This window comes from Podarcis pityusensis, assembly GCF_964106645.2.
Source record: "Podarcis pityusensis genome assembly, chromosome: 6".
Taxonomy (NCBI): Eukaryota; Metazoa; Chordata; class Lepidosauria; order Squamata; family Lacertidae; genus Podarcis; species Podarcis pityusensis.
In genome coordinates, this window is record NC_138030.1 from 3776985 (window position 1) to 3794415 (window position 17431).

At 49.3% G+C, this 17431-nt stretch overlaps 1 protein-coding gene across 3 annotated transcripts in view; it reads right to left on the bottom strand.

The window, feature by feature from the left end:
• Positions 1-1051: 1051 nt before the first annotated feature.
• SNPH (syntaphilin) overlaps positions 1052-17431 on the bottom strand; it is a 45251-nt gene continuing 28871 nt past the window's right edge. Inside the window, exons 4-6 of one of the 3 annotated variants that reach the window (XM_081011253.1) lie at positions 15045-15251; positions 7859-8008; positions 1052-6653 (exon numbers count right to left, since the gene is read on the bottom strand). In XM_081011253.1, the coding sequence (XP_080867379.1) occupies positions 5393-6653; positions 7859-8008; positions 15045-15251 (1618 nt within the window). In that variant the 3' untranslated portion in view covers positions 1052-5392. The remainder of the gene's footprint in view (positions 6654-7858; positions 8009-15044; positions 15252-17431) is intronic. The other 2 variants (XM_081011254.1, XM_081011255.1) reach the window with 2 other exon arrangements.

Consider the following 17431-nt stretch of genomic DNA (forward strand, 5'->3'; position numbering starts at 1 on the left):
GCAATTGGCATTGTTGAGCATCCGCTGAGGCCCACATCTACCCTTTGAGCTTCACAGCCCTCCTTCTCCTTTCCTGTTCATCTGCCCTCTCTGAGCACACAAGCCCTGACGAGGGATAAGACGCGGCCATTTTCTCCACCTGCCTTTTGTCCCCCCGTGGGCAGTTGCCCAGACTGGACCCAGAGGGAACATGCCAGGGGGAAGGGAAGCCGTGCCCCGAGAGCAAGGAGCCGCAGGGCCTGCTGAGGGCTCTTGCCATTGCCTTCATCTCCTCACCCGGAGACCCAGCATTGCTGGGACAGCCAAGCTTGCAGCGATGTTTGCTTGGCTGTTTCCCCCCCTGCCCAGCCCTGCGGCCTTGCAACGGCTTGTGGCAACTTGATCAATTGTAGGATGGACGGTTTCAAGAAATGGACAGGCCATTTTTTAAAAAATAGAATCATAGAACTGTAGAGCTGGCAGGGAACCCAAGGGCCATGTAGTTCAACTCCCTGCAATGCAGGAATCTCAGTTAAAGAATCCCTCACAGACGGCCACCCAGCCTCTGCCTAAAAGCCTGAAGGAAAATTTAAGTTTTCTTTTGTCCATTCACATTTTTATTTCTCCCCATCATCTTATGCTTTAATGATAATAACAGTAGTAATTTTAAATTAATTTATTTAAATTGCATTTAAACCTGTATTTTAAATTGGTTTTTTTCCTCCCTACTATGTTTTTACTGTAATTTTACTGGTGTTAGCCGCCCGGAGCCCGGCTCTGGCCGGAGAGGATGGGGTATAAATTATTATTATTATTATTATTATTATTATTATTATTATTATTATGCCACCCGTCTGAGTGCATTGCCACAATCAGTCTGGGCGGCTCCCAGCAAAATATTGAAAATACAATAAAACCTCAAACATTGAAAACTTCCTTAGATGAGTTCTGGGCTCCCTTTTCCAGCTCTGTACTTCTATGATTCTTGGATATTCTAGTAGGACTGAAAAACAAAAACACAGGAAGGGGCCATGCAAGCCAGGGCAGGCTTTCGTTAGTGCCTGGTGGTCACTAGGAACATCTTAAGCTCCATCGCCAATGAATGCACCCAGTACTTTCTTTCTCTCAGATGAATAAATGGTTGTCGCTCACTCCTACAAGGAAACATATCACATTGCATTTGAGGGATGCTTTGTAGGGAGGGCGAAACTTACCTGTCGTCCCCCCACCCCCCAATTAGGGATCTTGTACGGGAGTGCCCTCCCCAAAGAGATCTGCAATATACAAGCCCTCCCTCCCACCTATCCTGACGACAGACGTTTTGCTAATACAGAGTAAATAGCAGTCATAGAATTTAAGGCTGTATGAAACTGACCCTCAAGCACTGAAGGGGAAAGTCTCCATGCAAGGAGGAGAAGGGAGCTCAGTCTTTTCACTAAATACTTCCCCTGGCCTCTGCTCGCATCGACTCCTTTAAACCAGCCCACCCAGTGGCATCCCAGTAATCCAGAACTGGGACTGGAAGTGCAGCAGAGAGAGGCATTCAGAGACAGATACCCCAGTTCCCCCCAACAGCATCGCCCAAACACCCATAAGCTTAAACTCAAATAAGGCAGAAGGACCCATTGAGCCACCTGTGGCTTATATTTCTTCTCTCAAAGCTCATACAAATTATGGAAGAAGCAACCAGGTAGGAGAACAGTATCCCGGCTTCCTTCACCTCTTCAGTTCCGAAAAATGGGCTTTTCCAACAGCACTGCGGAGAGTTGGTTAGCGGACAGGAAACCAACTGCCTGATGCTGTCAGCCGATAACCTTTGCATGGTAGGGTTCAAGTTTGCCAAAAGTGAACATAGTGCAAAGCAAGACAGAAACCGAATTAAGGACTCCTTAATTACTGCCCCGAGCGAGGGGGGCGGCCAGTTGCTCTACGCGAGGTATATTATCTGGCTCTTCTGCATCTCGGCCAGCAGCCGCCCTTCCCAGAAGCCGCTTCCAAGAAGTGGGCGACGTAAAATTCAGTTCCCAGCTGGGGGAGTCAGAGCCAAAGAGAGTTCGAAAAGTCTCGTCATGAACGTGATGGGGAGAAGTGACAATAACGCGGTCGTCAAAAGTGAAGTTTTCGCACAACATTCGTGATCCACTACGTTCTGTTAACATTCTCAGGTGGGGGGGAGGGAGGCAGAAGGGCGGGATTTTCTCTCCGTAATTCTGCAACGCTTTGGGGGTAAATAGGCAAAAGTGAACCCAGGCTCAAATTTTAAATGTCTGCTTCCCCGGCCCGGCCTGTTTAGTTCTTGCCTTCCAGATCAGAGAACCAAACTTTTGAACGTGGTAGAGTACCATCTGGGGGCATTAGGTGCTAGTGATCAGGGCTTGACGTGAGACAAAGCTCCCCAAGCGTTAGCCCTGGGAAATGTGAACGAATGAAGTGTCTCTGAGAAAGTGCAAAGTGCCTTTCCCTTCCCCCTGAGTAGCCACAACCAACTCTGGGGATTAAGGAAAAGGAAACCCAAAGCAGAGGGCACGACTTGAAGACAAGCCTGAGTCTTAAATCCTAACAATAAAAATCCCTGTTTGTAAGTACTACACAGTGTGTCATCCCTGGAGCTCCTACACCACCTAGAGGAAATATATGTCGAGTCTTAAAACAATCAGACATCTAGGCATTCATTCATTCCATCCCACGTGAACACTCTTCCTACTGGTTGCTCCTCAGAGTGCGGAGAGTCGTCACTAATGGGACAAAAAAAGCAGCAAGAATGTGTCTGTGTGCATTGTTCCTTAGCGGTTGCTTTGAAAAAGCATAGGGGGTGATTGGAACACCAGTGGCAGGAATGAGAAGTTGTGGGCTCATGAAACAGGTTGCTGGAATTTGAGAGAAAAGGGGGCACAACACATCTTAGTGGTGTGAGGGGCATCATTTGTTTGAGGTTGGTTAAAGCACTGGTTTTTCAACGGGTGGGTTGGGACTGACTTCTGGGCCACGGCTTGATCTATGATGGGTCACAACAGCAGCAGTTGCACTATGGTAAAAAAATAATAATGGGAAATGTTTGGGTCCTGGGTGTGAAAAGACTGAAAACTACTGGGCTAAAGAATACTGGTTTGGATCGACTCTTTGTGAAGTTTGCTAAAGGAACATCCAGATGAAAGGTTCTGCTGTTCTTAGGGGATTCTTGGGCACGGAATCTGAAGGAAGCGGGTGAATAGGAAGAAAATTGAGTTGGGAAGGGAGTTGTATTGCATGACTCCAGCATAAAAGGTAAAGGGACCCCAGACCATTAGGTCCAGTCATGGCCGACTCGGGTTGCGGCGCTCATCTCGCTTTACTGGCCAAGGGAGCCAGCGTAGTTTCCGGGTCATGTGGCCAGCATGACTAAGCCGCTTCTGGCGAACCAGAGCAGCGCACGGAAATGCTGTTTACCTTCCCACCAGAGCGGTACCTATTTATCTACTTGCACTTTGATGTGCTTTCGAACTGCTAGGTGGGCAGGAGCAGGGACCGAGCAACGGGAGCTCACCCCGTCGCGGGGATTTGAACCGCCAACCTTCTGATCGGCAAGTCCTAGGCTCTGTGGTTTAACCCACAGCGCCACCCGCATCCGGCATAACAGACTATTTATTGGGCATCACTGTCTGGCAAGTGGGGGCAGGGAAAAGAGCAGAGCAGAATGAAGCCACAGGGACATGGGATAGCATTGGGCAGTTTCCTTATTCGGACCGCTGGGCCACCCAACATGGCATTATCTATCCTGACCAGCAGTGATTTATCCAGGGTCTCTTACCCCTCCCCCCCCATGATCATGTCCATTGACTTGCGCCTAAGGCAGGCAGTAATGAAAACATTAAGAACAAACAGGAGACTCCCAGTACAGTGGTACCTTGGTTTACAACCATAATCCATTCCGGAGATCCGTTTGTAAACCAAAACAGGTTGTAACCTAAGGTGCGCTTTCGCCAATGGGACCTACAAAAAAATTTGTTCGTAATCCAAAAAAAAATGGGTTGTAATCCAAAAAAAGGTTGCAAACCGGGACATGCACTTCTGGGTTTGACATGTTTGTAATCCAAAACGTATGCAAACCAAGGTACCACTGTATTCAACCAGTGCCAGGGCGCATGCACAGCACATGTGCGCTGGCCTCTCTGCCTGCAGAAGCTACTACTGAAGAGTAGCCCTGCTACTGCCCCTAGTGGATTGGAAGGGGACATACTTAAGGTGCCAAAATGACTGGCATCAATGTCACAGAAAGGGCGACAGGAGAGGGTTGGAATGCGGGATTATAAATTGGTAAAGTCCCTTTTTTTGTTTGGGAAGAAGAAGAAACACAAACTGTGAACTGAGCTTGAAAATGCAAGCGCCGACTCCTTTAGTAAGACTGGGGAAATGGTAACCCATTTCAAAGGAAGGAACGTGCCATTTTAAACTGTCAGGAAGGTGATGGGCGTTGTGTCATTAGATGGAGGAAAGGGCTCTGCTTTATTTTTTGGTGCCCCATGAAAGAACCAAGACGGTCCCTTTGCCTGTCACTGGATGAAGGGAGGAAAGCGATGTCTCTGGGTCCATGGACCATATGAAGCTATCTCACATGGAGCCAGATAACTGGTCCATCTAGGCCAGTGCTGCCTACACTGACTGGCAGAGGTCTCTCCCAGTCCCACCTGGAGGTGCTGGGGAATGAATTTTGAGCCTTCTGCATGCAAAGCAGGTGATCGATTGCTATGAAATCCACTCCCTCCTCACTTCTGAGTCAACCTGGCAGTGGGTGAGAATACATCTTGTCACTGCATGGCAACTGTGATGTGCCCCTTCTCTTCCCATCGGGAGCCGGCAAAAGGCTCAGGCAGGATCTGTTGTTACTGCTGCAAAATCCTGTAAGTGAGGGAACGCGAGCAAAAGTGGGTTACAGGTGGTGGCCTAGTGAGGATTAGGGACACTGGTGGTTTCTAGAGTAGCCGTAGAAAAAGCAGAAGAGAAAGAAACAAGTTGTCGGGGAGCTTTTCTAGCAGATCGCAAAAATGGCCAGAAAGAGCCTACTGTGGAAAGGAGAGAGATCAGGAAAAAGTCTCGTAACTTCCCTGAAGTGGAATGACAGGACAACTTCCGCAAGCTACAGCACCTATGGCGCGAGGGTCCTTCAGCAGGGAGGCCGGCTGCCCAATCCCAGCTCCTTGCAATTCCTCCAGGGTTGCAGAAAGAGGGGCAACGCTAACTCCCCCAAGTCATTTGTATAAATCGAGATGCAGCAGGTCAGAACTGTCACCCAGGTGCCCCCCCCCCAATAAATAAATAAATAAAAAGTCTCAGTGCGTGGATGAAATGTACAATCAGTGGTCAGCTAAATTATGGTCGTTTCCATGAACTGGCTCTCTCTGGACGAAGCATGTGTGCGGCGCAACGGGGAAGGAGGTCATGGCTGGGAGCAGGAGCTGCTGGTGTTGGTGACGGAGCGGCAGCTGATCTTGCGGATGGAGTGCAGGGCGACCGTGCAGCAGCCCCGCAGGAGCGAGCTAATGTTGTAGATGGGCTGGCCCTGCCTCCTCTGCGAGCGGCACAGCCAGGCGACCGTAGGCACTGCCGGCACCACCACAGCCAGGAGATCCACGATGAAGTGGCGGCTCCAGTAAGTTTGAGGCTCCGCCGCTGCTGCTGCTACGAGCTCCTGGCCTGGTTCAGCTTCTTCTTCTTCTTCTTCTGGGGCGCACACGACGCTCACCGACTGGCTGGCGCTAGAAGGCTGGCGCACGGTTGGGCTGTTGGCCACTGGGCTTGGCGAAGCTGCTTGCTCAGTAGCGTTCTCTCCCTCCTCTACTGCGCTGATCGACACTGCTGAGCTGGGATCAGCAGCTGCCATGTCCGTGGCCCCCCCAGGAAGGCTCTGGCCCTGGATCTCCAAGCTCCGCGGCTCGGCCGCCTCCTCCATTTCAGACACCCACACGGAGGTGGGGCTGGCCAGGCTGCAAGCCTGGGATTTCATCACCTTCTCTAGGATGGTATCAAGATCTGGCTGATACTGCACAAAGTCCGTCTGTATGGCTTGCTCCTGCATGCAGCTGGCCTGAACCGCGGCCTCAACGCTGTGCTGAGACCCCATCAGCTTCTCGTACGTGGAGCTGGTGGGCACCCGGGACCCCAGGGTGAAGTTGGTCTGCAGGGAGGTGTCGTCTGTGCCGCACTCCACCCCTGAAGACAGGAGGCTGCTCTGGTCCAGCAAGTCTGTCCGGCTCAAGGAGTCGTCCGCAGCCACAAAGCCGCTGTCACAGGCCGCTTCTTCCACTGAGATCTGGGAGCCGCCCAGGTTCCTGTCGGCGGCTCCTTGGTCGCTCAGCTTGGTGTAGGTGGAGCTGCGGGTGAGGGAGCGGGCCGGAGAGCCCCCCGCGGACTCGGCAGCCCCCTCTTCTTTGACCGTCCCGTCCTGGGCGACCTCCATGCAGTGCAGCAGGGTCTCCAGCTTCTTGTTCTGAATGTTGATGTCCACAAAGTACTTTTGGAGCCCTTTGTCTTTCTCCATCAGGTTGTTCTTGACGGTGTCGATGACTTGCTTCAGCTGCTTGATCTCCTTCCGGGCCTCCTTCAGCGCCAGCTGGGCCTCCACGCGGTGGCACTCCTCCTCGATCCAGTCCTCCTGCATCCTGGAGAGCTGCGTCTTCAGGTCGTCAATCTCTGCATCCCTGTAGCAGACGGACAAGCAGACGGTCACTGCCCTTGCTAGCTCTGCAACAGACTGTCTCGCCAGAGTGGTGCATGCTCTGGTTATCTCCCGTTTCGACTACTGCAATGCACTCTATGTGGGGCTACCTTTGCAGGTGACCCGGAAACTGCAATTAATCCAGAATGCGGCAGCTAGACTGGTGACTGGGAGCAGCAGCCGAGACCACATAACACCAGTCTTGAAAGACCTACATTGGCTCCCAGTATGTTTCCAAGCACAATTCAAAGTGTTGGTGCTGACCTTTCAAGCTGTAAATGGCCTTGGCCCAGTATGCCTGAAGGTGCGTCTTCACCCCCATCGTTCTGCCTGGACACTGAGGTCCAGCGCCGAGGGCCTTCTGGCGGTTCCCTCATTGCGAGAAGTGAGGCTACAGGGAACCAGGCAGAGGGCCTTCTCAGTGGTTGCACCCGCCCTGTGGAACGCCTTCCCACCAGATATCAAAGAGAACAACAACTACCAGACTTTTAGAAGACATCTGAAGGCAGCCCTCTTTAGGGAAGCTTTTAATGTTTAACAGACTACTGTATTTTAATACTTTGTTGGAAGCCGCCCAGAGTGGCCGGGGAAACCCAGCCAGATGGGTGGAGTATAAATAATAAATTCTATTCTATTCTATTCTATTCTATTCTATTCTATTCTATTCTATTCTATTCTATTCTACTGCACAAGCTGAGTCCTCTTTCCATCGAGCCCTGGTGGGCGGTAAGGAAATTGTACCATCAAGAAAGATGCATTAGTGGGCGATAGGTATAAAAAGGTTGACTACCCCTGATATAGAGTGAAAGTTAAATTCTGTGAGTAGACTGTACACATTCAGCAAAGTTACCTTTATCTGCTTCTCTTAGGCAGCAATCCTATGCACACTTACCTGTGAGTAAGGGTTAGGGTTTGCTGCCTGAGGTGAAGCGCATGAAGCTGGCTAAATTTGCAGCTGAATCTTCAGCACTGGCAAGGAGCCACTTCCACAGCAAATCTCAGGAAGGTGCGTCGTTCCCATGAAGCCAGCTATTATAGTCTTATTATCATTAGTGCCTGAAAAGTTCCACCTAGTGCAGTTCTGAGCAGCCCGCAAGGCTGACTGCTGCTTGCCTGGCCTAGTATGTTCAGGGGAATGCCGAGCCTCAAATTCCTCCACGCCAGATGCAAGAGCCCCCAAATACCGACCTGTCCTGCAGCCTCTCGTGCGTGTCTTTCAGCCTGGCCCTGAGGTGTCGAATGCAGACCTCCTTCTGCTGGAGGGGGGTGAGGTACTGCTCGGGGGTCGGGGGCTTGATCCCATGGTTGTCGCTGCACAGCAGGTACTTGACTGGGCGCCTGAAAAGACAGGAAAGTTCATCAGTGCCTTGGAACTGCCCAGGGTCCAAAGGGAGATTTCCCTTCCTGGTCCGTGGAAGGTTCAGAGCACATGATTGCATCTCCTCACTTTCTCACACTCACTCTCTTGTTCTCTCTCCCACGGCTGAAAATTAGACTGCAAGCACCTTGGGGTTCACCTTTTAAGCTTCAGAAACTCAGGACAGTGCTGCCTATGTTGACACTGCTAAGTTACCGTATTTTTCGCTCCATAAGGCACACCTGACCATAAGGCGCACCTACTTTTTGGGGGGGCTTTTGCAGGAGGTGGGGGAAGTGAGAGAGCCTCGCTCTGTCCCTTCCCCCACCTCCCGCAAAAGCCAGGGATAGCCGCGCGAAGCCTCCCCAGGGCAGCGGGATGAAGGCTCCCCGCTGCCCTGTGGAGGCTTCACGGGCTAACTCCAGAAGCGTTTTCCCCCACCGCCAGCCCCAAAGAACAGGTCGGGGCTGGCAGGGGAAGCCTGGGTCCCCCCCCCCCCAGCCCCAGGGACCACACATTCACTCCATAAGACGCACAGACATTTCCCCTTAGATTTTAAGAGGGAAAAAGTGCATCTTATGGAGCGAATAATACGGTAGCTGCGCACGTTTCGAGCTCAGATTTTTCTGCTCCTTTCTCCAGATTTCTCTTCCAAAGCCAAGCAAGAACAGAGGAGAGCAATGACCCTGTGCAAAGGATGCTTTAGCGCTGCCTCTTGCCCAGGATGGAGTAATGTGGAGATATAGCAGACTAATGACTGTAGCAAATGAAGAAACAGAGAAGAGCAGCAGAGGGGGAAATCAGACAGACATTTAAGACGAAAGACGCTTCTTTACGCTTGCAAGACCCTTGGCATTGTGTCGATTTGCCAAACCCTAGTACTTTGCAGTACCCAGCACCCTTTCTGTATTTATCCATAACCACTGATCTTGGTTAGCTTTCGGCCTTTGGGGAGTAATGGGGGATCATAAATACATAGCTAAAATAAGTTAAAAATAAATTTGTTGTACAGTAATATTCTGCTGTAGAAAACCCCCACAAAAAAACAGCTCCCCAGAGCTTAGGCAGTGGCAGGGGCCCTGATCCTATCAGTGTCAATGAGGGGAAGTTTCTTTTTTCCAGTGTTAAAATGTTTTGCCCAGAGAAGTGTGTCTGTTTCCTCTCTCTCCCCACCTTGCCCTGGCATTTTAACCATGATGTTTTATATCCTTGATTTTTTAACAGTAACCTGCATTAGTCTACTGTTGGTTTTTGAATTGTATGATTGCTTTATTACGTGTATATTGATTCCATGATGAGTACTTAGCTGTCAAGCTGTACAAAAGCCTACATTTTAATTGGTTTATTTTAGACATTTCTACCTCCACCTTTCAAAGAAATTTTCTCCCCAGGGCAGGTTAGAAATGTCTAAAGTAAATAATTAAGTTGGGTTTTGTGCAGCTTAATTATTCAAAGGTAAAGGTAAAGGGACCCCTGACCATTAGGTCCAGTCGTGGCCGACTCTGGGGTTGCGGTGCTCATCTCGCTTTATTGGTCCAGCTTCTGGGTCATGTGGCCAGCATGACTAAGCCGCCTCTGGCGAACCAGAGCAGCGCACGGAAATGCCGTTTCCCTTCTCGCCGGAGTGGTACCTATTTATCTACTTGCATGTTGACGTGCTTTCGAACTGCTAGGTTGGCAGGAGCTGGGACTGAGCAACAGGAGCTCACCCCGTTGTGGGGATTCAAACCGCCGACCTTCTGATGGGCAAGTCCTAGGCTCTGTGGTTTAACCCACAGCGCCACCCGCATCCCTTAATTATTCAAAAGGGCTTGCTTAATAGGGATGTTGGAATGTGGACCTCATCTATCTGCTACTGTCAGGGTTGAAGCCAGTGTCTTGCCTGCCTGGCAGTGTCCTGGCAGTTTTGAATACAGCCAGTGAAAGGGCAGAGGATGAGTTTAAGCCTGGTTTGAACAGGTGGCTAAAAGTTTCCCGGCTGATCGGCAGCTTTCAAGAACATTGGAGTGCGGGACTGATGCTGTCTCTAGATTTCCTGTCCACATTTATACTTGCTTCCTAAATGCTCAGTGTCTACATTGATAAAGAAAGAGAAATTAGGAAAGCAGCACAAGTCTTTGCCATCCTCTTCCCACTACAAAACCTGGAGAAGTCTATGTGTAATCCTGAGTGTAGAGTTAGGAATCTGGGACCTGGCCTATCTTCCTTAATTTGGTCCATCTCTGTGCCAGTTCACACCTCCTCCTTCCTTCCCAGAGAGCTCAAAAGGATTGCCTTCAAACGTAATGGCAGCAGAGGACCCTTTTGGTAAGATGAGAGTTTAGCCTTTCAGAACTGTACTGGGAATGAGGCCCGGACTCCCAAGAAGGATGGCCCCAGTACTACTGAATCTGATTCAATATTATAGGTTATTATTATTATTATTAAATGGGATCAAGTCCAATGTTACGAACTTGCAGTGGAAATATATGTTACAAAGATTGCAGGCTTATAAAAACATATAACGTATTTTTCGCTCTATAGGATGCACCCGACCATAGGACGCACCTTGTTTTAGAGGGGGAGAACAAGAAAAAAAATATTCTCCCCCTCTCTGCTCAGCACCCCTTCAGTGAAGTGGCAGGAGAAATGGAGCCCCTTCCATTTCTCCTCCCGCTTCGCTGAAGGGGCGCTGCGCAGCTCTCCCTCTCTGCTGAAGCCAGGAGAGTCTTGCTCTCCTGGTTTCAGCAAAAGGAACCCGAAGCCGCAGGGTTCAGGTTCTTTTCGCTGAAGCCTGGAAAACGAGAGGGGTCAGTGCGCACCGACCCCTCTCACTCTCCAGGCTTCAGGGATAGACTCTCCTGGCTTCAGCGAAAGCAACGCGAAGCCTCCGGAGCGCAGAGGGAGCAGTCCCTCTGCGCTTTGGAGGCTTTGCGTTGCTATCGCTGAAGCCAAGGAGCCTGCATTCGCTCCATAAGACACACACACATTTCCCCTTAATTTTTGGAGGGGGAAAAGTGCGTCCTACAGAGCTAAAAATACGATATATATGCTTATGCGTGGCTCCCTGGTCCTGCCAATGATGCGGAGCAGGGAATGTGATGGCAGGGAGGACACACATCATCATGACGTCAGGTAGGCTGGGCTGAATGTTATAGATGGGAGAAGCAGGAGCTAAGGACAGGACACTGCCAAAAATGTATAACGTGAAAGTACATCCTTAGAGCACTATTCCATTTGCAGCTGCAATAACTGGTGACCTTCACAAAGTTTCTGTTGAATGGATCCTTTTCCTTTCCTTTCCTTTCCTTTTTACTATTGCAACATTGGACTTAATTTTTAAGGTTCCTGAAATACAATCCGTATTTATTTATATTTTAATCCCAGGTCAATACATAGGTTGTATGCAAAGGACAGGTGCATAAGGGCAATTGCGATATCTATCTATCTATCTATCTATCTATCTATCTATCTATCTATGAAATCTGTTGGCAACTTTCTTGCCCTTCCACACTAATGGTGAATTTGATCACTTCTGAAACCCTGTATCAAGGGACATACGTTATGCCCCAGTTTTAGCAGTGTGTAACTGCCCTCATTTCAACTGAGTTCAGAATTAGTCTGCACATACTGCAGTACTGCTCTTTTGAAACAGCTACTTTTAAAGACAGAATCCAACCCCTTTTTATGGGGTTTATTTATTTATTTGGGGTTCATTCACAGGTCCAGCCTTATTATCAGCAGCTGAATTCATATTCACAGTTGCTTACAAATATAGTTAGACATGTACCGTATTTTTTGCTCTATAAGACTCACTTTTTCCCTCCTAAAAAGTAAGGGGAAATGTGTGTGCGTCTTATGGAGTGAATGCAGGCTGTGCACCTATCCCAGAAGCCAGAACAGCAAGAGGGATTGCTGCTTTCACTGCATAGCGATCCCTCTTGCTGTTCTGGCTTCTGAGAATTTTTTTTTCTTCCTTGTTTTCCTCCTCCAAAAACTAGGTGCATCTTGTGGTCTGGTGCGTCTTATAGAGCGAAAAATATGGTAGTTCCTTCCACTCATAAGCACGCAATAAAAGAGTACAGGCAGACTACCCTCCAGTTGCTTCCTAGCCACTCTTCTGTGCTGCAGAACAGCCTTAGTTAACCTGCATTAGGAGTTAAATCTGCCATTATTTAGCAGCCCACCTGGATCACTGGTGCCAGGTTAGGATTGGACTAATCAATTACATTTCCCCAGTTATATTGGACATCTTGAGGTTAGGTGATGGCTATTAGCCACAGGGACGCGGGTGGCGCTGTGGGTAAAACCTCAGCGCCTAGGACTTGCCGATCGTATGGTCGGCGGTTCGAATCCCCGCGGCGGGGTGCGCTCCCGTCGTTCGGTCCCAGCGCCTGCCCACCTAGCAGTTCGAAAGCACCCCCGGGTGCAAGTAGATAAATAGGGACCGCTTACCAGTGGGAAGGTAAACGGCTTTCCGTGTGCTGCGCTGGCTCGCCAGATGCAGCTTGTCACGCTGGCCACGTGACCCGGAAATGTCTGCGGACAGCGCTGGCTCTCGGCCTCTAGAGTGAGATGAGCGCACAACCCTAGAGTCTGGCAAGACTGGCCCGAACGGGCAGGGGTACCTTTACCTTTACCTATTAGCCAGAACGGCTAAATTAGCCTTTGCCAGAAGGGTGCCCTTCAAATGTTTTCATGGAATCACAGTTGGAAGGGACCCCAAGGGCCATCTAGTCCAACCCCCTGCAATACAACCTCTGCTTGAAAACCTCCAATGAACCTTCTGAAGGACTCCATTCCACTGTTGAACAGCTCTTACTGCCAGAAAGTTCTTCTTGATGTTTCAGAAAAACCTGGCTACTCTAAGGAAATTCTGCCCTTGGTATGTTCATTTTCCACCTCTCCATTTTGATTCTCTGGCCCCATATCTGCACAAACCTATTATCCCAAAATGCAGACGTGCTTCTACACTTGCAAGACTGGATGTTTTTGCCATCTGCGGTACTTGAGGGTCGATTCCAAAAGATCCCGCCTGAGAAACGTCTTTGCCCCTGTGGAGATGGCAGCACTGAAACCGCGGCACACGTCCTCCTGTCCTGTACTCTCTACAAAGACCTGAGGAAAAAGATCATCACCCCACTCGTACTAACCATCCCAGGGCACTCAACCACTGCCGCAATGTGCTTCCTTCTATCAGATCAAAATGAGCAGATAACAGCAAAGGTTGCTAGGTTCATAGCAGGGGCAATCAGAATAAGGGCCACTAACTGTCTGCTGATTCAGGACTTTAAATTGCGCTTTTATATCAAATTTCCTTTTCTGCATATACTGTAATGTTTTACTGTTGCTATGGCCATTGGCTAATGCGAATGAAGTTTTATCTTATCTATCTACCTTCCTGATGTTGAGTCAGAATCTCCTTTCTTGCAACTTGAATCCATTGGTTGGAGTCCTACCCTCCAGAGCGGGAGAAAACATGCTTGCTCCAGCTTCCACGTGACAGACCTTCACAGGTGTTTGGAGATGGCCATCACATCTCTCCTCTTTTCCAGGCTAGGCATATCCAGATCCTTCAACCATTCGTCATACGGCTTGGTTTCCAGACCCTTGATCATCCTTTGGGACTACAACTCCCATCAGCCTAGGCTGATGGGAGTTGTAGTTCAAAACATGTGGAGGCTGCCAGGTTGGCAAAGACCAAGCTGAGCAGAACCCTCCATATTCAGAGGCGGTATACTCCCGGACTACCAGGTGCTGTGGACTAATGTGCAACAATGATGTCTCTATCTTGCTCAGCTTGCAGCTATCCTAGAGGCTAATTCTCCCCTGCCCTCCTTTCTGGTCCAAAGAGGACTAATTTAGCCAGCTAGGCCTGGTGATCATCTAATGTTTATTGCGTGGATTTTCCACTAAATTGATTTTAGAACTTTGAATTTATTGTTATTCATGCTTTTATACTGTATTTTATGCTGTTTTTTGTTGTATCACAATTAAGTGTTTTAAATTTGTTGTTAGCCGCCCTGAGCCTGGTTTTCTGAACCGGGAAGGGTGGGGTATAAATAAAAAATTATTATTATTATTAAAAACAGAAGTACTGTTTTGGGGGGACAGGGAGTGGGTAGGTGTGGGGGACTCCCTGGTCCTGAATGGGGTAACTGTGCCCCAGAAGGACCAGGTGTGCAGCCTGGGAGTCATTTTGGACTCACAGCTGTCCATGGAGGCGCAGGTCAATTCTGTGTCCAGGGCGGCTGTCTACCAGCTCCATCTGGTAGACAGGCTGAGACCCTACCTGCCCGTGGACTGTCTCATCAGAGTGGTGCATGCTCTGGTTATCTCTCACTTGGACTACTGCAATGCGCTCTATGTGGGGCTACCTTTGAAGGTGACCCGGAAACTACAACTAATCCAGAATGCGGCAGCTAGACTGGTGACTGGGGGCGGCTGCCAAGACCACATAACACCGGTCTTGAAAGACCTACACTGGCTCCCAGTACGTTTCCGAGTGCAAATCAAAGTATTGGTGCTGACCTTTAAAGCCCTAAATGGCCTCAGTTCAGTATACCTGAAGGAGCATCTCCACCCCCATCATTCAGCCCAGACACTGAGGTCCAGCGCCAGGGGGCTTCTGGCGGTTCCCTCACTGCGAGAAGCCAAGTTACAGGGAACCAGGCAGAGGGCCTTCTTGGTGGTGGCACCCGCCCTGTGGAACACCCTCCCACCAGATGTCAAAGAGAAATATAACTACCAGACTTTTAGAAGACATCTGAAGGCAGTCCTGTTTAGGGAAGCTTTTAATGTTTGATGCATTACTGTCTTTTAATAATTTGTTGGAAGCCACCCAGAGTGGCTGGGGAAACCCAGCCAATGGGCAGGGTATAATAATAATAATAATAATAATAATAATATTTAGCAGGCCACTGCTGGGTTGGCAAGGCAATTCTCTCTCTTATGTTGGATGCTTGTGGTGTGTGTGTGTGTGTGTGTGTGTGTGTGTGTGTGTGTGCTGCTGCTGCCCTTCCAGGAGCCAAGGGTTACCTTGGGGTGGGGCTGCTGTCGCTGCCCTTACAGGAGCCGGAGTTGCTGCTGCTGCTGAGCGAGGAGGTGCCATATGTGTCCCGCATGCTCACTGGCGGAGAGGGACGCCTGGAGGCAGGAAGAAGAGGCTGTTTCTCAGTCGGAGTGGCAGGGGCCGTTGCAGACTTAAAGAACGAGGCAAAGCCACTCCTTCCGTAAAACTCACGGCTTAAAACAAAGAAAGAAAAAAAACACCACCAAAGGAAAACACGAATACAGGAAGAAGAAAAAAACAAAACAGGACAGAACAGAACAAAACAAACGACAAGAACAAACAGGCGGGGTTCAAAATGGAACGTGGCAAAAGCTCTCTCTGCAAACAGGTTAGTGAAGCAATAGCAAAGGCTGCAAGCCCCCAGCAGGAGCACCCCGTCACTTTCATGGAACTCAGAGCCCAGGAAAAAGCATCTGGTCATAAGCACTAGAGGGGAAGTGCTGGAAAGTACCGTATTTTTCCGTCTATAAGACGCCTCCATGTATAAGACGCCACCTATTTTGGGGGACTCACCAATTGCCAACCCACCCTTGGCACTATCCGTGTATAAGACGCCCCCCAATTTCTGACATTTTTAAAAGGAAAAAAACCTAGTCTTATACACGGAAAAATACAGTATCATCCTTAGGTCCAGGCTGCCTTTGGGGTGACGAGAGGCGGCAGAGACCTTTAAGCAACATTCTAGATAGATGGATAGGAAAAGGTAGGAGAGATGCTTGCAAGGGAACATGTATTAATTGACTATACACACACAGTCAAACCTTGGTTTTTGAATGTCTCGGCTGCCAAACGTTTCGGAAGGGAATGCTTCTGTTTTCGAATGCACCTCAGAAGTTGAACGGCTTCCGAGGTGCGTTTCTCAATTTTCCCCATTGAACTTACTGACAGACCTTTGGTCCTCGGTTTCCGAACATTTCGGAAGTCGAATGGACTTTCAGAACGGATTACGTTCGATAACCGAGATTCCATTGTATATATAATAATGTTGTCTTAATTTGCTTTTGACTTTGCCCTCGTGCTGTATTTCTACATCTGCACCTGTACATCTATTCGTGCATTGCAGGGGGTTAGGCCAGATGACCCCTGGGACCCCTTCCAAATCTACAATCTCATGATTCTACATCTTTAAAGTTGTAATCTGCCCAGGGAACTTATTGCTCATGGATAGTACAGTCATACCTCAGGTTACAGACACTTCAGGCTGCGTTTTTTCAGGTTACGGACGCTCCGAAACCCGGAAGTACCGGAACAGGTTACTTCCGGGTTTCGGAGGTCGCACATGCACAGAAGCGCTAAATCGAACTTTGCACATGCGCAGAAGCACAGATGTGTCGCTGCGGGTTGCGAACGTGCATCCGGCACAGATCACGTTCGCAACCCGAGCGTCCACTGTATAGAAACACTGTAAATAAAAATTTAAACTATGATAAGGAGTCATATAATCAAAGGGTTGGAAAGGACACTCCTATCTGAGTGCACTAGGTACTAAGTCATAGAATCATAGAATCATAGAGTTGGGAGAGACCACAAGGGCCATCGAGTCCAACCCCCTGCCAAGCAGGAAACACCATCAGAGCACTCCTGACATATGGTTGTCAAGCCTCTGCTTAAAGACCTCCAAAGAAGGAGACTCCACCACACTCCTTGGCAGCAAATTCCACTGTCAAACAGCTCTTACTGTCAGGAAGTTCTTCCTAATGTTTAGGTGGAATCTTCTTTCTTGTAGTTTGGATCCATTGCTGCGTGTCCGCTTCTCTGGAGCAGCAGAAAACAACCTTTCTCCCTCCTCTATGTGACATCCTTTTATATATTTGAACATGGCTATCATATCACCCCTTAACCTCCTCTTCTCCAGGCTAAACATGCCCAGCTCCCTTAGCCGTTCCTCATAAGGCATCGTTTCCAGGCCTTTGACCATTTTGGTTGCCCTCCTCTGGACACCTTCCAGTTTGTCAGTGTCCTTCTTGAAAGTGCTTGACATGTCTCTGTTTTGACATTCCACAGCACCACAGGCAGCTTGCTAGCACGTTTCGCCTAAACCTGTCTCCTTGTACTTTAGATCCATGGCATCTTGCCCAGGGGTGGACAATTCCTAGTCCTTTTCAGCAAGTGAAAATGGTCGGCACAGCCTCTCCTCACTCCCATCCATATTAACACACATGCTTCCGTTCCTGAGAAAGAACCCAGGAACTCAGGCGTCTGACAACACCTCAGCATTGCTCTGCTCTCCCCGGACAGGGCTGGCATTTTCAAACAAAAACAAGCGTTGCTCTTGTGGCTGGCAGGACCTGACAGGTCACTGAGCGTGACAGGAGAGCTGCGCTTGGCTTGGCTCACCGCAAGCTGCACAGGC